At 37.7% G+C, this 27,269-nt stretch overlaps 1 protein-coding gene across 1 annotated transcript in view; it reads left to right on the forward strand.

The window, feature by feature from the left end:
* Positions 1 to 27,269, forward strand: part of LOC148829417 (coiled-coil domain-containing protein 91-like) — a 158,007-nt gene that overhangs the window by 103,851 nt on the left and 26,887 nt on the right. Inside the window, exons 9-12 of the mRNA XM_088923508.1 lie at positions 1,952 to 2,044; positions 3,269 to 3,337; positions 4,386 to 4,562; positions 15,632 to 15,745. Coding sequence (XP_088779634.1) covers positions 1,952 to 2,044; positions 3,269 to 3,337; positions 4,386 to 4,562; positions 15,632 to 15,745 — 453 coding nt within the window. The remainder of the gene's footprint in view (positions 1 to 1,951; positions 2,045 to 3,268; positions 3,338 to 4,385; positions 4,563 to 15,631; positions 15,746 to 27,269) is intronic.

Consider the following 27,269-nt stretch of genomic DNA (forward strand, 5'->3'; position numbering starts at 1 on the left):
TTCAATGCTATAGGTCTAAAGTAGACTATATTGTACATAGATACAGTTCGCAGCAGAGATTTTAATTCAGTTCAGCTTTATTATACTCTGGGCGAAATTTGTTTTATGGCACAGTCCAACACAACAATACAGCAAGGACGAACATTACCAACAAAGTAGAGCAGTACAAAAATGTTACAGGAGATAAAATAGACATTTACATTGTATATTAATAAGAAAAAAGGGAAAAGGAAAAAGAAAAGACAACTAAAGAACAAGAAAATGAGAATGTACAAAAATGTGTAGCTCCTACCACCCTTTTCCTTTTATGACTGGAGTGAAAGAAGGAACATAGTTTAAGTGATGTTACTTTGGCTGTGTATTTAACTATGTTACATGTATGTTCAAATATGTCCCATGCTAATATATTATTAATAATCATAAGCACAAGCTCTATGGGTCCTGGATGTACTAAAAAAAAACCTTGGATGTTTTGATTGGATGAAGGGCTGCCTCACTTTATTTGTAAACAATTTAGCTTGTACTTGGTGTTCAGAAAGCCTTTGGAATTCACATACAATGTCAGCTGACAACAGGTCAGGTGTAGTTGATTGAGTGTTTCAGAAGTGTGATTTGCATTCTCATAAGAAAATGAATAAACAACAATAAAACCCTTCTACAGCCAGACCAGTTTAAAATATGCAGTCATATACAGGTACAGTGATTCTTCTGGTTGACAGACAGTTATTTATTTTCTACTCTCTTGTTTTGTAAGAAATTCTAAAATAAAAAGCCTGAATTTGTGTAGCTGTGTAGCCTTTTGACAAAGTGGGGTTCGCCGCTGTCTAGTTCTTGACAGTGATAAAATCCTAGCAGGGGAAGAGCAGAGCCACATCCAACCCATACTGACAGTGGAGACATACCTGCATTGTGTATTATTGACTGGAGTTCTTTCTGCAATAGTATGACTAAGCCAATCTTGCAGACTTCATGCACCCTGCATGGTCTCAGTCTCTTGAGTCAGTGCTGGTTTTTGGTATGGTGTGCTTTTTTTTTTTTTTTTAAACTGTGTCCCAGAAACAGAGTGATTTGTTCTAATTGGTAAAGCATGGGATTTAGAATTATGTCTTTATTGTATAAATAATAATAATTAATAATTGCTTACACTTATATAGCTTTTTTCTGGACACTACACATGAAGCGCTTTACAGGTAATGGGGACTTCCCTCCACCACCACCAATGTGCAGCACCCACCTGGATGATGTGACGGCAGCCATAGTGCGCCAGAACGCTCACCACACACCAGCTATCAGTGGGGAGGAGAGCAGAGTAATGAAGCCAATTCAGAGAGGGGGATTATTAGGAGGCCATGGGAAATTCGGCCAGGACGCCGGGGTTACACCCCTACTCTTTTCGAGAAACGCCCTGGGATTTTTAATGACCACAGAGAGTCATCTTACGTCTCATCCAAAGAACGGCACCTTTTTACAGCATAGTGTCCCCGTCACTATACTGGGGCATTAGGACCCACACAGACTGGAGGGTGAGCACCCCCTGCTGGGCCCACTAACACCTCTTCAAGCAGCAACCTTCGTTTGGCTCACACCTGCTTAGGTTCAGTGGGTTGCAAGTTGTGAGTTGCAGGGTGATATGGCTGCTGGCTAAATAAAGTAGACTAAGTACTTAATGCTAATTGTGATTAAGCAGCACTGAACAGGAGTGCCTAATAAGAGAAAAATATTCTTACCCATCTCTTATCACTCCTTTTTGACATAAAGAAACAGTAAAGTCCATAATTCCATTGTTCAGATGCAACTCTGCACTGAGAGATATAAACACCCTGCACTAAGGTGAAAAAAACAAAGTACTACAGTATACGTTTACTATAACAGTCAATGTTGGGTACAAATACAGTGTGTAATATTCTTCTCCACATCCGAGAAAATCTTTGTGTTTTTGCTTTTTTTCTAGCATCAAAGGCTGTTGAACCTGATAGATGCTGAGAGAGAGGCCTTAGAAGAAAAATTAAAAGAAACTTTGAGTCAACAAGCGCAACATCAGAAGGTACCACTTTCAATAAAGGAAATATTTAAGTTGGCTGTATTGAAAAGGCTAACAGTTACCCACCTCTCTTTCTTTCTAGTGTGTTTCACCCTTGAAACTGGAAGCACAAATCTTACATAATATGTGTGTGTATTTCTAACCTTACAAAAAAGACAAAGCAGAATTTTGGAAATTGCCCCTAATGCAGGAAGTATAAATGTATCAAATGTCATCCTGGTCAAGAGTGCATCATGGTCTCAGTGGCAGACGAGAAAGCATGTGACTCCATCTCCCTGAATGGGACGCCTAGTGAGACTATATTGAATTAAAAATCGCTCCATTGTACTCAGTAAGACTATAAAATCTACTTTCAAATTGTGCAAGCTCACAATTTGATATGTAACAGAACACTTAATCTAAAAAAATTTGAAAACCTTGATGAATATCATGTGTGATTCAAATCTTCTGAAGACGTTCACCTTGTAACTGACACCAAGCCAGCCTTCTGACATTGTATTCTGACTTTTACCACTAGTGGAGATCCAGTTAATATTCTGTATGTGTTTTCCATTTCTTCTTCCCTTTATGTGCTCATAGTTTACCTTGAATTTGCTGTGGACGGTATATTAAGGCCTTATGATGTAGGAATTTAGTGTATTTCATGTTTTGGGGCTTTCTGAAATTCTGATCGATTACTCTAAATGTTACAGTTTCGTAGGTTTGTTTTTGAGCTGTATTACAGTATATGTTTTCCAAGACATTTTTATTGTATGGATTTCAGGGGTGTTCAGTCATGCTCCTACGACTCCTGTGTGTCTATTGATTTTCTAGCTTTAAAGCAGCAGCACCCAAAGAGCTAGGAAGAGCTTCTAAATTGGTCCAGTTAAACCAGTAACAGGCTGGTTTAGCTCCAAAAGGGCTTGTTTGGAATGAAAACTTGCAGAAACACTGACCCTCCAGGACCACTACTGGACACCCCTGGTACAGACTCTCCTAGCAGTAACTGCAGGACATTAAAATAATTTATAGTTGAATCAGCTCTGGTGAAGAGCTGCACAAGCTTCCAATTTCTGCACTTAAATGAAAATCCCATACATTTGGTATCACAATTAAGAACCATTCATCAATGTATTATTTAATTAAACAAAAACATATTCCACTTTCATTTTTGGTTTTCCCATCCTGAAATCTCCTGATTTTGTTTATATTTAAGAATTGATATTACAGATGTTTGTGTAATTACAGCAAGTGTTAGAGAGATGTTTAGAAGAGGAGAAACAGAAGGCACAAGAGGCAATAGAAGCAGCAATTCAGGTACAGTTTCCTATCTTTTTTCATTTTCATAGAAATGGGTCCGTCTCTGTGGCTTGTAGCCTTTCCAGTCCAATCTGTATTACAGAGTACTGTATAAAATATAAATATATAAATGAGTAAAAATAAAATTACAGTAGAAAGTGTCACAGAAAAACACACTGCATCCACAGCCTCTGGACTCATGTCTGTACCATAATGGCCAGAGCAACTGGTTTCTACATTACAAACCAGATCCTTGCTTGAGCTTTGTTGAAGTATGACTATTTGGTTGATTTTACTTTAATTAGGAAAAAGACTGGTTTTTGCTAGTTTTACAGCTGTAAAAAAAGCAGTTCCACAACTCTGGATAAGCCCAGACATTGTGCCAGATAAATAATGAATACTCACATTTCCATATATTGCAGACTTCGAATACACAACTGCTAGAACCGATAACTCCTCAAACAATCCAACCTTGGGATGGAATTTCCACAGCTGCTAGAAATAGTTTGCTTGGGTACAAATTCAATTTGCAATAATTTCTTAAAATAGTAAATGTACATATACACAATATTCTATATTAATTAGGATTAAACTTGGATTCAATTTGGAAAAAATGTGTGACTGTATCGCTACAGTATTGTTGTTTCTAGTGTAGATGTTTGCTCTCTTTCACTTTTTGTTAAACTTGTTTGGAAATGATGGCCTCGACTAGCTCTGTTGGTAGAGGATGAGACTCATAATCTCAGGGCAGTGGGTTTGTGTCCCACGTCGGGCACCAGGTCCTCCATGTTGGAGGTTGTCACAAGGCTAACAACCCTGTACTGTAAAAAAAACTAATTTTACGGAAACAGCAACAGGATGTTGCTGCTCTTACCTGCCAGAAGGCATAACGGGCAAACATCCATCCATGTTTGGAAATTCAATAATAAAGTAGATTTGAAAAAAAAACTGCAGAAGAGCCCTTATTTCTATGCGAACTCCCAGGGTGCCGCCTGAAACTCACGTGACCACGAGGGTCCCACGTGTGAAACGGGGCGAAAACCAAGACTGCAAGTCTCTCTTGCAGGCGGAGAAGGAGCGCGTGAAAGAGGCCGTGCTGGAGGCAGTGCAGCAGGAGCACCGGAGGGCGGCCGAGGAGCTCGCAGCGGAGAGGGCCGTCTGGGAGGAGCAGCGCGGCAGAGACAGGGAGATGCTGGCCCAAGCCATACAGGAGGCTCTGAGAGAGGAGAGGAAACAGAGCAAGGTAGACATCTCGGGCAATCTCCTGAGCCTTTCAAAAGACACTTCTCTGCTGCTTTTATTTTAGTCGTGTTTCAGATCAAGGTATGACCCAGCAGTTTTTTTTTTCTTTGGCTTTTCCAGACAAACTTATAAAGTATCATGCCGGGAATCTAGCATCCTCACAGACCCTGTCTGACATTGACGGAAATGACCTAGGGTGTTTATAGTAGGGGCTAGGTTTACCGCCTACACACACATGCACACTCTGGAATCCACAGGGCACCTCCAACTCCAAACATAAAATAAGGCTTTCTTTGTTTCAGACTAGCAGTTGTCCCTGTCACTAACTCAACAGTTCATTAAGTCTGGCAGAAGATTGTGTAATGTCACAAAACTAGACGTAACAATGTTTTATCTTTTGAGTTTTGTCATTCCTTCTTTAAAAAGCAAAAAAAAAAATGTACTGCTTGGAAAATCTGTTCTGCCAGCATTCATTGAACTTAAGCATTGAAGGCAAACACCACTTTGATATCCATCCATACATTTTCTAACTTCTTTATCTAGTACAGGGTTGTGGGGGAGCCAGAACCTATCCTGGCTAGAAACACCTAAGCCAGTTTATCTAGAAGCCAATAAACCGTCCAGTATGTATTTGGATTGTGGAAGGAAACTGGAGCACCCAGAGGAAACCTATGCGAACACATGGAGAACATACAAACTCCACACCAAAAGCACCCCAGGAATTGATCCCAGAGTTCCAGTGCTGCGAGGCAGCAATACTTACTGTACCACTGCAGCCCTGTGCTGTGTTGTTTACTGTGAAATACCTGATAATTTTAGCAGTATTCAACATACTGAACACAATGCATTGCCAAGGACTGTACAGTACATATAAAGCTTCTGCTTCTGCTATTAGCCCTTTATCTGTGCATCACTGAAGAGGAAAAAGCTAAATGCACTGTTTGGGGGGAAAAAACAAAAACAAATGGCAAATTGTAGATCTGCCCACTGTGCACCACACAAATCTAATCCTTGTTTGTTTTTTGTCAACCATCGTGTATTTGAGTCTTTTAAATCTTGTGTGTCCAGTTTTTTAAGACATTATATTCTCCAGCTGTAATTCTATGCTTGCCACCATGTGTTATTTTGATTTTGACTTTGATTTATGAAAGGTAAATTTCAAGTTTTGACAAAACCGCATTTTCTCCAAAATTACCACAACAAAAATAACCGCGCAGCTGAAACCAAGTGAGCTTTTTGTTTCTTTTAAGGTGGCTGTACAGTATCTTTCAAGGCTAGAGTGACAGTCATCATTTATGGCTTATTTACAGAGTAGATTTTATGGCTTTGGTTATGACATTAGGGGAATGAACTTACACAAACCTTTCATTATGTTGTCAAGTTTTATGAGTGGGGTAAACCAGTGTTTGAGGGATAATTGTAATGTAGGCAGTTTTAACAAATTATTTTCATAGTTTGTTTGCTCACTGATGTGACCAACATTTCCAGTCTTTTCCTCTCAATTTGGAGAGCTGTCAGCGATTTGGCCTTCTTGCAGTGTGGGCCAGTACTCTACAGATATAACAGAACTAACTGGTAGAAGGCACTGTTATGATCTCTCTGAACTTCAGGTCAGTCCTAGCGGTTAGAATTGTCAAAGAAGCTAATTATTGCAAACCCTGGCACCACAATACCAACACCACCAGCACACCACCTTACTTGTTTCCGTTTTAAGTGGTCAGTGCTGTTCTTTCAGATCCCCTCTGGGATCCTAGATCTTACTCATTGGTCCCCTCTCAGGGAAGGCTGTGCATACCTCTTCCAGTCTCCACAAGGAATTCACCATCATTTTCCATCACAATTTACCCCATGAAGCCCAGTTCACAATCTCTTAATCACAAGTCGTCACTCACTTATCATCACTAGACTTCACCCATTAGTCAGCAGCGCCTCTCCATCACAGAGACTTTAGACCCTCCTACAACAGCAACCAGGTTTGCCATTTCCTCACTCTCTCTCTCTCACTCACTCACTCCGAGACCTTCCATGTCTGCTGATGTTAAGGTAGTAGGGGTATTCAGGACCCCTCACTATATACACTATCTGTGTCTCCTTACTCCCCTCTAGCCCATGGGCCTGTAAGCAAACCCCCTATCTGTTACTGAAGGAGTTCTCCCTCTGGAACTCTCACTTTCCCTCCTTCCAGGCTGGAGCCTTTACACAGACTGAAACCCTTTTCCTCCAAACCAGTCTTATAAGCCTCTTAATTAGCCCAGAGGAGTGGTTAGTTCCACAAGGAGCCTATCCTATCAGCTCATTTTCCTCAAGTGGAATTTCACTTCTTTTGAGTGCCAATTACTCATTCAGACCAGCTGTGCCTCGTTCTGCAGGTTTTCCCAATTAATAGGCAGCCATTTTGGCTCACTGCCACACCACTGGGCCTGTGGTTTAAATCAAGATAGTGATTTCTCACAAAGCCATCTCACTACATTGCCCAAATATTTCTTGTTGTTCAGTTTTTTTTTTGGTACAGTAAACTGTAGAAAATCATATCTACATATGTACTTCGACATTGCCTATACCAGTATACATTATACTGTATATTGGAAGTAGAAATACAGTATATACAGTATGTACAGTAAAACCCCAGTATCCAGGAGGGTTAGGTACCTTAAGGATTTGGAATAAGGAAATTAATACCTTATGGGAAAATAGCGTATGGTTCTGCAGCTCTTGAAACAAGCATTTCCATAGTAATATTTATGTTAGAGGTTCGAGCAGGTAGCTGCATCAGCATGTACAGTATAGACTGCAAAGGAGCAGGTAAAGGTTAATTCCAAGCTAAAAGGTTAGGAAAAGAAACAGTGTTTCAGCTGTGAAGGCTTCTTCAGGTATAACATTTTTGTTAACTATTTCAGGAATAGTGTTAGTAATTATTGGTAGTATTTAAAGTATATAATGTAAATGAGTACTGGAAATTTTAAAAACTTTGTTTTCTCCCTAGACAGTACCTCAGGTTATTTCATGTGCACACAAATGTGATCACTGCTATGATATTGTAGCTTACCCTGTAGAACAGTTTGTTTTTTATTCTTATTGGAGAATGAAATAAGAACTTTTCTTTACCTTTTACATCTTGTTGTCTGTTATAAATGCAGTGCTACTGTACTGCAACAAAGTTTATAATATAGCAGATAGCAAAGTAAATTAAGGGAAATCACTACCTTCCCTCTCAACTTGCTCTCTTGCTTCTGCAATTTGTCTAGTTCGCTTTCTTGTAATTTATTTTCTTATCCTTTTCTTTGAGACACACAAGAACTGGGGCTGTGATTAGGGATTAGGAGACCACAAGGATTGTTTTTGTTATTTAATGTTTATTTTATTTCACAGCACAACACAGAGTCACATACAAGCCATTACTCTGATAGCAGGTCTACATACAAGGCACATCTAACACTTTCCCGAAAGAAACTGGAAAGCTACAGCATAACCCAGGATGCACTTCTACATAGTGTAACTCTTTCTTAACCAAGCTACTGTATGCCTTTACTACAGAAACTGAAGAAAGTCGGGTTAAGTAGATCCGCAGGCTGAAAATGCTGCTGAAGTGGGCTCCTACATTTACTCTCCTGCTGCATAGCCTAGGAATAAGTGGTCACTAGAAATCTAAACTTAGAACAAACAACTAGAATAGGTAGAAGTGTTACAGGCCCTAAAAGCACCTAAGATAAACAAACATAAGGGGGCGAATCATACTGTATGCATACTGTACTAGTGACAGTTTTGTTAAATACACTGATTACACACAACTCCAAATGAGATACATTATGTAACAATACTGTATAACACTAACAGAATGAATGTTTTCTTAGTTGCATTCAGTACAAAGAAGTATCAGTAACTGAGTATAGATAGTAATTATACACAGTGGTCATATTTTAAAAAATCTAAACATGTAAAAAACAAAAAATTTGTTTCGAGTTATGATTTGAATGACTTTGTTGGTCGCATACTAAAAGTTGCAATGTACTGTATCTGATATAAGTCTGTACTATATAGAGGCTTTTTCTTTAATCAAAAGAAAGGTTGAATCCAGTACCCACACAAGATGCATACAGTAGTTGTACCGTAGTCAGAGTTTGTGGTATTCTGCTTTATATATTCATAAGCAGGTATATATAAATATACCTGTTGAACCGTAATTGTCGTGAGCTGATGTACACCGCTGTTATGCCATATTCTAGCCTTACGTATTGTGCATAAACAAAAAGCAATGGCTCCTAAAATGCAATTAGGTAATAGATAACATTTAAATTAAATTTCTGAAAATAATTACAGCATAACAAGGTTTTGGTTTGTACCTCTTTACACATCAATGATTCTAAAAGGTGTACCCCCAGTACCACTGCAAGGAGACAATGCAATCAGAAAAGTTAAGCTGAAAGAGGTGCTACATGAGAAAGCACTTCAACCACTTTGGTGAAGCCAAATGATTATAAAACTTATTATCACAGTATATATTATTAACAATTATTAAATTATATCAACTACTAAGAAGAAAAAAAGTGCAGCAAAAACAAATGTAACTGAAAATATTTTAGATAATAATAATAAAAATGTACATAGTGACTTTAAAATTTAATATTTTAGAGTAAATATGCACAAAAAACTAAACTGCCATTTCTATTTAAGGGCATCTTTAATAAGGGCATCCCCCAACTCTCTCGGAATATCCTGGAGATTGTTAGTATTTGGAAGTCAAGTGACTGGTAAAACTGGTTTTGTTTTCTCTCCCTGTGGCAGGATTCATGTGTTTACTAGCTGTACACTACAGAGGTTCATCCATGTTTTTACTTATTAATATTAATTTCATATTTAACATTCTGCTATATACAGTATAAAAATAATTGCAGCACTGTCCTGATAATGCTGGACACTGGGCTCCAGTGAGGAGGCAACCATCTCTGAGCAGTGCATGCAGGTTTTCATTAGTCTGGTTTGTTCTCAGAAGAGACTTGTAAACATGTAAGTGCTTTGGAAAATGAAGGCTCATTTCACTGCTTCTCCACAAAGTTTGGGAACCTGCTCATGGTCCAATGAAAAAAAAGTTTTACCCAGCTTGATCTAAAATTGCGAGAGTCTGCTGCTAAAAAATAAATGTTTTTGTTAGGGTGTATAATGCTCAAAAACATAAAAGTAGTTACAATAGTGTGGTAAAAAATCTTTAGAAACATACAGTGTATCCAATAGACCTTCTATTGAATTAAAAAAAAGCAAGAACCAGAGAACATGAGTGGAAACTAAGGAGCACTCACAATTTATGTTTTACTGCTTCTTTATCTTCACCTGTCCATTACCTAAGGTGATGTTGGTCAAATCCACGTAGATTTGAACCTAGATTCTGAGATAGAAACAAATGCCACTGCACAGGTTTTCCCTGGTGCTGGACCTGTCCCAAGCTGGCTTTGATAGCTCTATTCACCATCTTCTCCCAGGTGTTCTGGATGATTCTATACAGTAAACTATAGCCCTGTTTGTTGGTGTCTTTAGCATTGTGCTAAATATTGTTGCCAAGATACCTAATTTTTAAGCAGGCTCTTTCATCCAATTTAATTCATTGGGTCACACTCATTTTTTATTGTACACAATTTTGGACAGTATTTATTCATTCCTTTTGTTTTGATTTTCATTCTTTGTGTATCAGGATGGCACAGTGGTACAGTTATTAACATCGCTACCTTGTAAAACTGAGGCCCTGGTTTAAAAATGTCTTGGGTGCTGTTGTATCTTGCTTGGACTTTTATATGTTTTCTTCCTGCGTTCCTCTGGATACTCTGGTTCCTCCCACAATCCAGACACATGCTGGTAGGTTAATTGGCTTCTGAGAAAACTGGCCCTGGTATGAGAGTGTGCGTGTTTGTGTCTGTGTGTGCCCTGTGATGGAGTGGTGTCCCTTCCAGGGTGTACCCTGCCTTGCCCCTGTTACTTACCAGGACAGGCTCTGGCTCCCCTGTGACACTGTATTGGATAAAGCGGCTAGAAAATGGATGGATGTATATTTGCTTATATTTAATATATATTGTGTTTACAGAAAACAAATGTTTAAATTTTTAATGAAAATATATAGTGCAAACCTAGGGCATATTATATCTGGTCAGATTCCATGAGATCTGACACAACACAGGTTGAGGCTTGAGGCCATTTCAATCAAAGATGCTGAGTTTTTGCCAAGGAATTCTAATGTTACCCTGTTGAGCATGACAAAGCCTTCCCTGTCATATTGTAACTAATGCTCTAATAGTAAATCATCCTGCAGTTCTCCTCCGTTTTGTTCAATATTGATATAGTTGAATGAAAACCCCCAGAATGCATTCTCTCTCTAAATGTATTCAAATTAATATCCCCAGCAAGGCCAATATTTTTTGTTCTACCACTAAATGTTGGAGATTTATCATCCTAATATCCTAGGGGTTTATGTAGGTAGTGTTGGATGTGAGTCTCGTGGGTTTGATGCCATGCCAGTGACAATATTTCAGCCTTGCCAAAAGTCTGCACTGAGTCCACCAAGCACAAGCTGTGAACGTCTGTCTGGGAGTAACAGTAAATCCTTCCCCTTTGCCACACTGAAGTAAAGAAAGCCACACTGTACTAAAAAGATACCACAGCACACATTTTAGCCCAGTTAAAAAGACATAAGAGAGATAAAACCTCCTGACTGCAATGCTTTGGGATAATCTGGACAGCATCTTGTGTGTTAGAATGGGAGGGAAATCCCTAACAGTTCTCTTTTTCTACATCGGGGACAGAAAACTGCTAAGAACGATTTCTCAAGAATAAATGTTTGTGTAATCTGAAATCAAAAGTTTAATAAAAGAGGGCAGAAAATCCAGTTTTTTAATTCTTTTCATAGTTGCAGAAAAATAAAGACCACAATTTGTAACTTCTTATGCCAAAAATATCACTGTTTCCTGTAAATATTGAATTCAACCAGTAATTTAATGGAAGTATCCCCCTGCTTTTAGAAATTTGTTTTTTTAATATATTTTTTTCTTGGAAGGTTGTTCCAATTATCTTTCCAGGTAGCCTTAAAAAAACAGGCATTTTTCAAGTTAAAAAATACTTAGCTGCACCAGGTATTTTGATGTCTGAATCTGTATTGATGTATCTCCTTAGATTAAAGTTGAACAGGAAGTATCTTACACATACAAACATTAGACATTGAGGGTAAATGTTAAATCATACACCACTGTGCCTTATCATGGCAGCAATAAAACAAATCATTCAACACCACAACCCTCCAGAATCTTTAATTAAAGCCTTGACCATTCATTCATACTGCCCTCCTCAGTATTAGATACTCCTTTTTGACCCTTTTTCAACCTCTTCCCTCCAGAACAGTTTCAGTATGTAATTTCAAAGAACTTCCAGCCTTTACCTAAAAACACATATTGTCCTATTTCTTTCTTGTTTTGGCAAAGTGGAAATACAGCTGTCACTCAAACTAGTGACTCTTTTAAGTGAATAGAACTTGTTTGAGTTCTGTGGAATTCTGAATAAAATTTAATAATTAGCATAAAGAAAACATATTGGCTCTTGGAAGTTACAGTGGAATTGTTTTTCTGAATACTTTTAATTTTTAAGTTTCAAAAATGATCCCTGTCAGCTTTTAGGCAGAACACTTATATTCACTTAACATTTTCCACCGTGCTAAGCATACCACAATTTTTAGAAAAGCCAGCGAACAAATGACAAATGGTATGAAATCCAAAGTAAATATTTGCAGTGCCTATACAGTCCTTTAAATGATCATTGTGGCAGACTTATTTAACTTAAAGACTTAATAAACTATAACAAAATAAGCAGAGCTAGTGTCGGTGGCCGATGTATAATCCTCCTCGTTCTCAACAGGTGTGCCTGATCTGTCGGAGCTGGCGTCAGTACTCTTGCCGCCTATCCCTTTCAGCCATGACATAATACTTGATTTTTGCGAGGTATTCATTTTCGATCATTTGTTCTCTTGGCGAATGTGGCACTAAACTGTCTCTGAAAGCTTGAGAGGAGTATGAACACTCAAGTATTAGCGCGCACTGTATCAACGTAGCTAAGTACGTAGGCTGCGTATATGTCACATAAACTAATTTTATTAAAATAGAAAATATGAAAACCCAATTAAAACTTTCTCAAACTGATTAAGTAAATTACAGATGAAAAATGTACTTACAAAATGCCTTCCTGTGGTTTACTATTTTGTCAAGTCAACAAATCATAGAATTTCATTTTTTAAACTGAATAATTTATTGAAAACCAGATTGCTCACACTGATGATTTAAGGGTAAGAGTTTTTGTTGAATTTGTTATAAGACGTCTGTGGGATAGGCTGAGGAATCCACTTGCTTGGTCCCAGTGAGGCACTGCAGAGGTCAGAGCTTGGGGATGCTCTGTGCAGAAAAGGACAGATGAAGTAGGACATGCTCTGTGCAGCTGGGCTGAAAGGACTTGGCACAGCCAGAGCAGAGCAGGGCAGAGCAGGGAAGCTGCACAGCCTAGCAGGACTGGAGAACCAGTAACTGCACCTGGTAGAGAACAGGGGACAGAAGGGGATCTGGCTGGCAGTGCGGTTCTGATTTAGGGAGATTCTGAAGGGCTGAACCAGGCAGATTCACTTTTCTTCGGGCAGACCGGTTGTGCTGAGAGTACTTCTCTGACGAGGTAAGAAGCTCCATGACAGAGTGCTGGACTCTAGGCAGATCAGGGTTTAAGTAAACTGGAGCTAATGAGATAATTTCCTGTAAAGTGAGGGCAGGTGGCTGGGACTGCGCACCCAAATGAGTTGTCACGGCACCGGGAGGTATTTGACTGTGGAGACCAAGGGCTGCAAGCTCTGGTTCGCTTCGGCACAACAGAATGCTTACATATTCAGACCCGTGCCCTTAATATTTCGTAACAACACCTTTAGCTGCAGTTACAGCCGCAGATGTTTTTGGATAACTCTATACTCATCTCTTCCAGGACGACAATATCCTCATCCACACTGGTGTTATCTTTAAGTTGTGGCCTTCTCAGTCACCAGACCTGAATCAAAATAAGCACTTTTTCTACAATGATGCCTGAGATAGTGGTTTCTACCTCCATCAACCAAGCATGAGTTAATTGACTTTCTTGTGCAGTGTTGCTGCATCTTTCCTGTAGATTTCCAGTGGATAGTAGAATCTAGTACCATGGCACTGTTCTGGTTTCACATGATGTCCCAACACCCTATTAAGTGACTTAACATTGGTGCATGCATTTATTTGTCCACTACTCGTATATTCAGTATATATTACCACAGAAGAGGAAGAAGTGTTTCAGGCATTAAGAGCTCTTGAGATGAAGAGATCCCCAGGGTTAGGTGGTATTCAAACTGTTGTACTTGATGAAACGAGATGTTATTCATAGATAGTTAACAACAGTCATTCAGATCTCTGTGATACAATACAGGGGGTAATATGCATTGACTGGAAAATTGCTAATGTAGCATCCAAGCATAAAAAGGTGATAAAATTAAACCAATAAGTCTTACTTCTATTAAATGAAAGGTTATTCAAACAATAATTAGAAGTAAAGCAGAAGATCATTTGTATGGCAATAGGATTCTAGGGGTAGTCAAAATTAATTTAGAATTTACTGCATAAAAGGAAGCTCTTACTTAACTAATTATAGAGTTCTTTGAATAAACAGGAGCAGAGCATAGATATAAACAGATCATATAACATGCTATATTTAGATCTTCAGAACAACTAAATCCTAAAAAAATATCTTTAATTTTACGTGGTAAGCTTTAGTGATAATGCATGCATTTGGGTGGAGAATTGGTTAATAGATAAAACACAAAGAATAAAAATAAGAGGTGAATTCTCTTGTGGGGTAATATAATAAGTGAAGTACCATTGGAATCTGTGGTAAACCTGCTTGTCTTTGTAATTTAAGTTTAATATATATAGATTTTATAGAAGCTAAAAAGGAAATTCAGAAAGTCCTAGACAAAATTCAGGACTAGACAAACACTTGGCCGATGACATTTAATGTAGACAAGTGGAGAGTGTTGCAGGTAGAATAAAAATAAGCTATACAGATGAGAAACACAGCTATTTTAATGTATCACTTTCTTGTTCAACACATTTCAAGAAAGCAATAAAAAGACAAACTGTCTTGAACAGAGAAAACTACAGTGGATCCTGCTAAAACTACTCAACATTTGCAAAGGTGTTGACATATCAACCCAATGGACTTCTTCAGAATAAACAGGGAGACATTTCTGATGCAAGGAAAATGCGTTTACACTGGCAAACTTGGGCCATCTCTTTAAACAACTAATTGTGATAGTCTGAACCAAGCTTTCCAGCCATGTTGCTGAAGCGCATACAACCAAACAAGCTAAACTGACATAATTTCTCATTTTTATAACCTTCTAACTTTCTTATGTAGCCTCTTTGAAAGGTTCCCATCAAAGTGCAGAACATTCTGCACATCTTTTTTAATGCAAATAAAATTCCAATTTTTAATCTTTTAAAATCACAATGTTATAAAGTTTTTATAATAATGTTGCCCCTTGTTTGGCAAATCCTGTACCTTTAAGCCTCTACATTCATAAAATGGGGATCAATGTTTAGTCTAGAAAAAATATAATATGTTTGTGTAATTTCCAAAGATTTTGCCATTGTTTAAATGCTTGATCTTTAAGAATTAGTTTTGACTTGACCTCTTACACAGAGGAAGTAATTGACAAATCTGGTGTACACAGAATACAGGCTCCTGATAGTGGCTGTTTTATGAAGGTTGAGACAGAACCACAGATGTCATTCTTTTTTACTTTGTTCAAAGAGTGCTCCATTGTTGGAGTTAAACTAGACTAAACTCCCCGTGTGAAACACTTCTGACATGATAAGAACAATGTACCAGGCAACATTGAGTCAAATATATTTCTGTCCCGTTTGTGCAAGAGTGGCCAAGCATGTAGCCTAGAATGGAGTTGAAAATAAAGTTTGCCTCAAATCAAGACAGCTTTGAACACACACATGATTTTCTAATGCAGTGAAACTTCTGTTTTTGCAGGAAGCTCTGAAAGCAGCCATAGATGAAGAGCGTCAGGCTGGTGAGAGGAGACTTGCAGAAGGTGTTGCCAAAGCGCGAGAGGAGCTCATGATATATGTGAGAGAGCAGAAGAGGGTAAGTGTGCCTCAGGCAGCCTGGCTTTTATTAGCTTATAAGGTATAGGCCTGTTTGATGAAGTGGTAAAAAACATGAATATTATTATAGAAATGAGTGTGCAATGATACCAATAGTAGTAGGAATAACAATGTATTTATACATATAGATGTTAATCAAGTGCATTTACTAGACATCCTGATCCATTGAGGTGAACTCCCAATGAACATCCTCAACCTCAGTGTCTTTACAGTCTGAGTGGCTATAATAAAGTGTCCAGTGTTTATTGGATAGCAAGTAATATTTTTCCTGTTTCCCACCTATTGCACCAAATGACTTTGAAGCAGTGTTCTAATTTCTCAGTTCCTTAGTACTACAAGGAATTGTATGTTTTCACTTCAGTGTTGGCATGCAATTGCACAAACAGTGCCTGTCATCCTTCCTGCAACATGAAACACACACATTAGGCTCTCCCTTACCTTTCCACATGTTTGCTTTTCACATCACATCTGGTGGCAGCAGTGCCCTTTGTCACTTGGTCAGATGGAGGAAGGAAAATGCAAGTAGCAGAGGTTTCCAGGGTCACTCTATATCTGACATCTGGAGAGCACAGGAGATTTCCCTCTTATGCTCTGATCCAGAGAGGAAAGGAAGTGACTGACCCCAAAAAGTTTAGACTTTGTGAGTTCAGAAAGTTTGGTTTTGAAGCTGTTGGGCAGCTTAGCTGCCCGGCTATTTCCAGAGAAGACAATCTGGGATGAGTTAAGTTAAACTCTAGGAAAGTTCGGGTTTCTTGCTTATGTAAATTAAGAACAACATTTGTGTGCCTTAGGAGTGCCTGTGTTGTCTGTTTAAAAGAGGTCTGTTGCTGCAATGAGCCCCTGGTTGTGTCACACAACCTTTACTCCTTATAGAGCCACCAGAGATATCCTTATAAAATGCACATAATGGAATACTTTGCAACAAAAGCTGATAGCCGTATCAGTTTTGTCTATCTACCCATCTAAACTGTCTTCCCATCTACCTCTATTATGCTGTGGCAATCTTTACCTTTCTGATATTGGTGTTAAAAGAGGTTTTCAGCTTGATTCAGTTCCAATTTATGCATTGAACTACCTGCAGTCCAGCAGAAAGGTGTAGGCAACTAATATTGTGTCTTCTATAATACTGTAATGTTAGCTGCCACTTAAGAATCATGTAGAGCTTCAGTTTCATTTTTTAATCTCACTGTTGCAAATTAATTGAAACTTAAAGGGTACAAAGGAGAAGAGGCCTTTAAGAAAGGGTACTAAAGAGAAGATTGTATTTGGCTATTCTTACTCAGTTTCTTGTAGCTTCGAAAATCTGAAGATCATGTCCAGTTCTTACTTGAAGGATCCCAGGAAGTCTGGTTGCGTAGCTCATTAAAGCCAGTTGAAACAAATGTAAATAACAGCAGAGGCAACAATAAAGTAAAAAAAAAAATTTCAAGGAACACCTTGTATCTTTCAAGGTTCTATGAATTATAGAATGTGAATATTCATTATCTATCGCTGTTTTACAATGCTAGAAAGCAAAAACACCTAAACAGACTTCTAACTCCACTTTGCATATACTGTATAGATTTTGGAAGCAACCACAGACATGTTGTTTTGCCCTTATTAGGGATTATCAGCCTAGCATAAATCACTGACCAGTGAAATAGGTTTATATATGTATTTTAAAGGAACAACTTTCAGCGTTATGGTGACTTTTAATAGCATTCACAGTCTCCTAACACAAAAATATGTCTAATTTCAAATCCATTCATTAAAAGAAAATATTGGGTTGTATTTCCAGTGAGGCATATACAATAGGTGGTCAAGTGAGTAAAGTATAGAACTCCTGGAACTAATAATAATGATGATAATACATTATGCTTTTTGCAATGATAAAACCATAAAAACAAGAGCCAAGTCAAATTCAAGTCAGAAGTAATTGGCAAGAAATATACTATTTGATAAATATAAATGTACAATAAATGATGATCTGTTAATGATGCAATGTTTCAGTTTAACCATAGCATGCTGTTCAGTAGTGTCTGTGTTTGGTACTGTCTGTATTAAAACTAGGGAGGAGAAGAAATAAAAACCTCTTGCTTAAAATGGACGCCTTTTCAAAGATCTGCTTTTTTTTACTCCTCTTGGTTTTTGTTGTTTGAACAAACTCAATTCGATTTTTTTTACATGAAACGCTGCCCACCCAAAACATTCTTTATGCTGCAATGGGAAAGATGAAAGGGCAGTAATACTATTGTTCTGAGTTTTGCAAATGCTTTGAATTGAGAAAATGAGTGGATTGGAAGATTTATCGAATGAAAAAGACGGAGCACTCAACTTCATACTCTTCCCTCTCCTAAAGTGGCCGGGACCCCCACAAGGACACAGGCAGGTCATTGAAAGCAGCTGTCTTCGCCTGAGGTGGTGGGTTTTATTCCAGTGGAAATACACATACTTCAGTTTGCTTTGGCTTGCTGCCACTGTTGATCCATGGCTTCAAAAAAGCTTCAATAAAGCCACTTGAACCATCTCATTTTTACAGTTTGATTGCACCGTTTTTGCCCCACCCCTGAAAAGGAATGATTGTCCTGTAAGGTAATGAGATCACACCTCTTTATTTTTATGTTTCAGTGTTACCGGTAGTCCATCAGATACTCTATGGTTCTATATTGTATGTTTCTGAATTGTTTGAAATCAAGGTCAAAGCCCAATGCAGCCTTCTTTTACTATTTTTTGTAAGCAAGTCTGTGCTGTAAGCAACAAATTTGTGCTGATCTGCCTTGTAAAAAGCTGTGAAGAAGCAGAATGTGCGTGGTTTGGTTCATAGCCTGTTCACTCACCGAAAACGTTCAATGCCAGGAGGCTTTCTTTGACAGTGGTTATCATTCAGTAAATTATATTCTTCTACAATAAGTTGTTGTTGTCTTTTATAAAGCAATATCTAAATAGCCTAAAACTATTACCTGATTTTCCAAGGCTTTTAAGCAAGGAAAAACAAAAGAATAAAGTGATTATGGAGTCATGATATACAGTATATAATTAACAAGGCTGTATATTGTAGTTATTGTTATTCATCTGTTTAGAAGACACTTTCATCTAAAGCAAAGAACAAGTACAGTAAAATATTAATAGTGTAAAAACATAATGTAGAAAAAGGTATAAAACCAAACGAAATTAAAACACCAATATCACAAAACAGTAACTAGAACAAGTGACATAAAATAAACTGCAAGCAGTTACAATGTACATGCCAAAGTACCTGAAATACAAGTGGTACAGTTCAACGCATTGAAATTTCAGGGTTAAGTCACACAAACTGAACAACAGTGGTTAGGGTCCTAGAAGGTTGTGGGTTCAAAGGTGAGACACTGCTATTGTACCCTTGTGCAAGGTTTTTCATGTAAAATACCCAGCTGTATAAGTGGATTCAAGTATAAATTACTTTTGATGTCGTTAGCCAGACAAATTAGTGAGTAAGGTGGGTCTTGAGGAGGTGTGCAAAAAATTTCCATGTTATAGAAAATATACTGCTGTGCTGGAATCAGTCCAAATAAGAGCAGTATATTTCCGGACTTTCACTGACACAGTGATGGTGATAATTCTATCACTAGAATATACTTTACTTTATATTCTATTTCCTGTGGAGTAGACTCTTTAGAATAGGAGGGTCCAGGAGGATTTTCTGAGAATCTGGGTTATACGAGTTTTTGAATTAGGAGGTAAGGCAGCCAAGTTGTAGACAGTTTGTGAAGAATGAGGAAATGGGGAGAGGGAGTAGGTCCAATGCAATGGTGTCTGGAAAGTATGAGTGATGAAGAGTTCCAAAGCACATGTGGCTGTCTTATGATGTAATAGGAAAGAGAACATGGGGACACGCAAGGTAGAAGATGCAGTGGTGTGGAATCTTGGATTGATTGCAGCAGAAGTTTGCATTGTTGCAGTAAACAAGCTCGTATCTTGAGTGTTCTAAGTAACCATAATTCTAACAGTGTTGTTGTGTTTAACCTTGTGTAGCATGGTGCTGCGGTTTTACACTTCACAAATCAATTAAGAGCCTCTCATCTTTGAAAAACTGTAGGCAAAACACACATCCTCATTGAAAGGCGTTATCTTATTACTGTTCTGCAATAGAAACAAAAGACATTAAGGGTCATCTAGGGTAAAGATGTAATACGCATATATTAGCACACTCCATGGGACTCCAATAGCAGCAGCTATTCTGTGAGAAAGCAAGAAAATCTTAAAAACCTGTCTGCTTAAATTCTAGTAGCCCTGGGCAACTTTTGCACCTCCACTGAGGTCTTCAAAAACGGTTAGTTTTCACCATAAGCTACAAACTCCGAATTAAATCTGTCAGCTTCTTCACTTTAGACTGGGGTTTTTAACCATTTGGCCACTAGAGACTCTTCACTTTTGTTTCTTTGCACGTTTTCACATTTGTTTAAATTTCACATAGAAATGAAAAACATAGCTGCTGTGTTTAAGGTCAGGTCTACTTTCATTTTGTGTAAATATCATAGTAATATATTTCATAAAATATTCTAAGCTATAGAATAGAGTAAGAATTATTTTTACTGTAGAAGTGAAGTTATTCAGATTTTTCATTATTTTCCTGAACCGCAAGGATTACTTGTTTGTAAATGTGGAAGTGGGTTGTCTTGCGCCGAGAAAGTCTTGCCTGAGTACTATGTGTGAGATGAGAGGTTTCCAAGGTGCTGTATTGTGTATTCTGCTTCCTTACTTGGCTCCAACTTGCTCATTATGTACTGTAAATGGCTGGAGCTGTAGTGTAGGGTTGTGTAGGTTTCTGTTTGATCGCTGTGTGGTGTCAGTGCCTGTGTGCGACTTGTGTGTTCCAAAGCCCAGGCTGTAAGAGGATAGTTCTGGGCTCACAGCTCTTTGTTCTGATCCAGGTTTGGCTGGCTGCAAAATGCTTGATAGCAGTGCCAGTGCGGTGGCTTAGCTCTGAACATGGTGTGTGGCTCAGTGTGCTGTACTGGCGGCCAGTTGCTGTACCTATAATCATTTAAGTAATTAACATACTAATAACTGAATGCTTAAGACATCAAAGCATTGTTCATTCAATCTTCATTAAGGAAAAACCTTCAGTGCTGCTGTATAAATAGCTTGGTCCTTCAATGTGAGCATTTAGATAATTAAATGTGCTTCTATTACTTTCTTTCCATGTTGATTAATGAAAGCTTTTGAAAGCCCAGTGATGGTTTATGGTGTTGCAAAAGTCAAAATGTTAACCATGTATACTAAACTCCTGTGTCAGTGGAAAGCAAAGAAGAGCCCAGGAAAAAACCAGGAAGCATTTTCCTATTGAAATGCAAAAGTTATTTCAGTCATTCCAAAAAATTAAACAACCCAGTAGATCTTTTTCCGATGTCTTAACCTTCTGTTAACACCCATTAATGCCTGTTACACATAAATGGCCTTAACTACACTGAACTGTGTGTGAAATTGAAATATAATAAAAAATAAAAACTTTTGTGATTGGCCTCAGCTTAAACTAGGTTTGCTCAAGGGGTCTGAGCACGTTAAAACTCAGGGTGGCACAACGAAGTACATTACAAGGAGTCTTTATTCAGCAACTCTCTATGAATACACACGAGTATGTTTCTTTTCATCGGCCCTGCACTAACTACTACCTGGTAGTGAAGTGGTTTCCCAATGAACGTCCTTTATCTGTAATAAACTGTCCGGTGTTTATTGGGTGGCAAGCACGATTTTTATACTAGCAATGAGTCTATATACGGCACAAGTATAAGAGGCTCTCTAGTGGCCCCTAGTGGAAGGCTGGCTGAAGTCTGTCTCACCCTACCTACCATATTTCCTCCCCTCTCGGCTCGAGCTTAGGGGAAGGGCGTAAACCTGCACCAAACCAGGGCAGGCTGGAGGGAAGAGACCAAACTAACTTCACTCCTAGACCAAACAACACTCTCCATGTGCCTCATCTGACGGCAGGAGGTTACAAGATCCTGCCATTAGCTCATCTGGTGAAAACTGCGGGCAGGGCGCTGTCACCCACCAGCGACACTCTCTCTCTTTTCTGGTGGAGACCACGAGGACAGTTATGTCACTTCAACCTTCCACAACATTAGTATAAAATACCAGAATGTGTGCCACAGATTTTTGGGGGAAATTTTATTGGAGTACAGGAGAGTCCCGATTATCCGACCTAAATGGGACCGATAGTATGTTGGATAATGCGGAGACTGAGTAGACAAATCACAGATTAATGGAAGTGCAGTATAAGTATGAAATCTGGTTTATTAACCTACTGTAAATCAGAGCTTTCTCTTGAAGTATCAGACCTGTGATAGGCATGCCCTTATCCCTTTGCTGCGTGAACCACAAGAACAAAGCTTCACTGACCTTTTCATATTCACATTTCTTCATTGTTTTTCTGTCCCTCAGTCCTTCAATTGAGGCCCAATCAGAGCACCACTTTTCTGTCTCATTTCTTTTTCTCTTCCAGTTTTCCCAGATTCCAGATTCCAATTAACCCGCCAGTATGTTCTTAAATTGCGGGAGGAAGCCGAAGCACCCATAGGAAGCACATGCAAACACAGGGAGATCATTCAACCTCCATGTAAATAGCACCCCAGGTTCAGAATTAAACTCAGTGCCCCAGTGTTGCGAGGCTTCAATGCTAACCACTGCACCACCTTGCCACCCTAAGCTATTGATAATGCAGAAAAATAGGTGCAGTAAAATAATCGCAGTAAAAGACATTTTCCTCCAGACCTTCAGCTTTTCCAGCTTTTCTGCACATTCTGTCACAAAATTTTAGCTGTCCCCTCATTCTAATAGTTTTCCAGTCGCCCCTCCTTCTTCTCCTTCTCCATATTTTATTTGCCTGATACTTTTATCCAAAGCCACTTCTGTTTGTACCCATGCAAACAGCTGGATATTTACTGAAGCAGTCTGAGAGACGTATTCTGCTTAAAGATATACAATATGTACTGTGCTGTATATTCACACACAGACTGTACTCTTTCCCACTCTGCTATGATGCACAGTCGGTGACACAGGTATGTCATGGGGGTTCTTGAGGGGACTGGGGATAGCACATCAATTTCTGTTAATTTTTATACTTTAGAAAAACTTCACCCGCATGTTATCTTTCCTGAATGTATTGCTGGATGCTGAAGAAAGACCTGGGGAGGCTGGGAACTGAATGGACCAAATCGGTGTTACACTGTTAAATTTGAAACAGAATGTCAAGCATAAATGTGTGATTGCTAATAAGGGAGGATATTTTGGCTAGAAAAAATAGCAGTGAAGCTCCAACAAAAGTTGGCATCTGTCCTTTTGATAAGTTTTACACATTTTGATATGTATCCATACAGTATTTTATGCTGATTTTACTTCGGTAAAATTGATCAGTAGTAGTAGTAATAGTAATGGCATATTGTTTAGAAAGGTTATTGAAATGTATAAATAGTCAGAGTTAATAAATAATCTTTGTTGTTTTTGAAAGACATACCACCAACTTTAAATGCTGATACAACCTTTTTTTTCTAAAAAAGCAAAACTCAGTAAGAGAAGTCTGGAATGTTTTAAGGAGGTTTTGTGTAAAGTGTAGAGTGAAGCATGTCAGGTGTTTGACAGTACCCCTCCCTTTCTGTAAATCCCAAAACCACACATCCTCTTTAAGTTTCATGCACTCACTTTCCAAAGCTGCATTCTACCCTCCATGAATATCCTCAAACCATTGGGCACCAATTTGATTTGAGAAGAAAGCACCTAAATTGCAGAGCAAATAAAGACGTGGTTCTCCTAGCTAAAACAAAGGACCTTTTCTTGTTGGGTTAAGAACCACACCACTGAGAACCACATTCCAATAATGTTCAAGACATACAGCTTATGCTTTGGTAAACACCTACATCAGTTGATCCGTTAAACGAGCTGAAGGAGATATTAGGTCCAGCAGTTCTGCTAGTGCAGATTAAACATTTGCAGGGGTGGGGAAGTCTACCACAGCAGATCACGGTGGTACAGTAACTGTCTGTTGTCTTTCCAGTTCACCTCACATGCATGGCATGAGATAGGATTGAGATCTGATTGCATCACTCCTTAAAGATGAAAGATTTCTGCTCATGTAGTGGAGCTGTGAGCATAACTTTCTGCAAGTATGTTGCAGTAAGTGTATCGGAATATAGTGACATTGAATTATCCTGAACAATCACTAAACAAAGCCATTCGAAATGATTGAGAGCGCCTGAAATGAACCAACCTGTCTGAGGTGGCAGAAACGTTCAGAAAGAGATGGAAGGGCAGACTCAAATTTTAGGTCACTGGTGGTTCTGAAACCAAATAAAGCCCAATAAAACCTTATGAAAGAATTTTAATACCTTTAATACCCTGTCTGAGGACATTTTAAAGCACTGCTTTCACACTTGATTAATGTTAAATATAAGCCAATGTCACAGTAACCATATTGGTTGGTTTTGTGTTAATCTGATTATAACCTATTGTAAATATTTGCAGGTATGTTTTCCTTTCAAGAAAATAATAAATATGGTTCTAAATCACTGAATTAAGATTTGGGCCAACAGAATGCTCAGATTAAAAGATGTTTGTGCACAGTTAGATGGAGTTGCCATTGTACAGACTTCTAATTACCCAAACCTGTTTCAGGATCAGACTGACAGTTTATAACGATGGCTCTATATACATTAATCTTATCTTAACTTAATGTATATTTTATGGAATCTAGGTTGACTTGTTAATTTGCTGTTGGCAGATAAAGACTATTAAAAAGTTGCTGTATGTTGTATCTATAGAATCATTGTAGCTTATTGTTATTTTGGTGCCCCTGACATTTCAGTTGTTGGCACTGAATGTGAAGTGCACATCTTGATCCTTAGTTGCTTTCACAAGCTGCAGTGCTGTGCGTCTCATCAGGCCTTGCTCATGAACCACTCTGTGTTTCAGCATCCCACCACCCTGTCAGCACTATAGAGGGGAGCCACTTTATAGAAAACCAGTACATTAAAAATGACCCCCAAACTGTCATAAACACAATCGGCCCATAATTTCAGAGATTTCAGACAGAAAAAAAAAAATTATAAAAAAGTAAAACGTTACAATACCACTTGCAAGATAACATATCGCTACCATACTTAAGATGTAGAAGTCCAATTTATGATCGAAATCTTTGAAGATATAATGAGAGAAATTGTTGTTTTTGCAGTTGATTTGGCAGGGGTTCAAATATCAATTTACTGTGCTGTGGAGAAAACAGAAGAAAGTATTAATTGAATGTGGCTTCATAAAGATAACAGATATTGTTTGTACAGTACCATTTAGTGTGTGCATATTAAAGCTAATGCATGCATGGTGGGTATTTTAGTTACTGTTTCATAATTGTCCACCTTATTCATGGCTGCCAAATCACCAAGATACTATTTATAAAATTGCATTGTATTAGCAGCCCTTTTATGCTTGGAAATTGTTATGTTTCTTGCCTGAATATATTTGTAAAATCAATCTTGTTCATTTCTGGTCCATATTCAACACTGTGTAAAAACTGCCTCATCTTTAGTTAGAGATTAGTCAGTCCTATGGCCCATGCTGTGCTCAGAACAAACTCCTGTGACAAATTTAAATGGCTTCACAGTGCATCAGTACATTTTCAGAGAAAACAGAACTCAAAATAGCAAGAGTGTTTAAAGTACCTTAACAGAATAGCAAAGTTAGCGTCTACTGGGGTGTTCTTGCTCATAAAACATAATGCAAATAGACATTTCACTTGGGTGAGTCATTTTTTTGTTTTGTGTCAGTTCTTTTTTTCCTCTTAGTCTTAATTAAGGGGACACAGGAAATGATTATGTACATGAAATTAGATGGTTTTGATAATTTGTAGTGTCATCCATTTCAAACGTATTGCTTTATCCTTCTACTTGATTAATTCCCCAGTTTCCCTGTAATGCGCTTTTAGAAATGTATTTTTACTATGAGAATAATAATTACTCTGTATTTTTTATTTATAAATAAAAATAGTAAATAGTTATATATTTGTGTATTTGGAATTATTTGCCAATCATATTGAAGCTCTTTAGTTAATTGAAAAGCAGAATCACAGCAAATATAAGGTTACTTATATATTAGCATAAGTTATAACATATTTGCAGCCACTTGGCAGTATTTCAATAAACTTCAATACATTTTAAATAAAAAGTTCAATAAACTTAAAAATAAATATAATTAAGGATGTACATTACCATATATACAAACATCTTAGACATTTGTTCTACTCTTAGCCTCAGTGTTTATCTTTACAGTTACACAAAGATCTGTATCTTGTTTTACAAAAATAGCCTTTATTTTCACAGATAAGTAGAAAGGAACCAGTTAAGATGAGGAACACTTGAGAGATGAGATTTGAAAATTTCTAGAAAATTAGATTTGGTTAATATGATGGATTAACAACACTTCACTGCTCATGTGTGATTTTGATAATGTTTTTCAAGGTTGTGATTGATGTAAATTAAATATTTCTCAATGAAAATCTTCTCAAGCTAAGTCGTATTAGTAACAAATGTGTTAGAATATTAGAAAACACTACTGGAGCCTTTATGTAAATTTTAAAGCTGATAATATACATATACTGTATATTGTTCCATGTACAGATAGACAGACAGGAGTTATATGTATTTTAACTCATGAAAAGACTTTTTCTCAACAGTGTATATTTTAACAAACATTATTGATCATTCTTAAAAAGCTAGTGAATAATACTAATGGACATTGAGAGTGTTTAAAGTTTTAAATGTTATTTGTGATCATTTTCTAATTTTTTACAAGATACAAATACCATTGAAAAAGAATACCATTTTATTTTTAATTAAATTTTATTGAAACAAAACTTCAATGTCTTTCTTTGATGATAAGAACTAAATGAGTTATGCATCCAACTTTGGATCTTAACAAATAATTAGAAATTGTAATACTGGACTATCTGGGTTAGAATTGATCTGCTAATTTTTAAATTGTTGACATATGCAGTCAAAATCTTGCTTGTTGAATTTTTATAGATATTTTATATTTGAATTTTAAATGTATATAGATTTATATATAAAATGTATACATTTAAATTTTATATATATGTTCAGATACATTTTATGTACAACCTGAACACTCCACTGTTTACTAGCTTGTTCGGGGAGTCAGAGAATGTTAACCCTGCCCACACATAATGATTTTATGCCATCACAGCTTTTTGCTGAAGGCAAAAACTTCATACTAGCAGTAGAAAACCCACTCAGGAGGTGGTTTAATTCTGGCATTTTCTATGCCAGGTCTCTGCAACTTCCCTTGTGAAAACTACAACTCTGTTCCAGTGTTTTTACTAGCATGTAGCCTAATTCAGGTCTGTATTTATAAGTGGAATATTTTTGTCTACTTCTTCCTCAATACACAGAAAAATGAGACAACATGAAAGCCTTAGTCCTGAGATGGATTTATGATAACAGTTTGGCCAGCAAATGACTTTGTCAAGCTTTCTGTACCATCTA

The sequence above is a fragment of the Atractosteus spatula genome, chromosome 8 (genome assembly GCF_055471065.1).
Source record: "Atractosteus spatula isolate fAtrSpa1 chromosome 8, fAtrSpa1.hap1, whole genome shotgun sequence".
NCBI lineage: Eukaryota > Metazoa > Chordata > Actinopteri > Semionotiformes > Lepisosteidae > Atractosteus > Atractosteus spatula.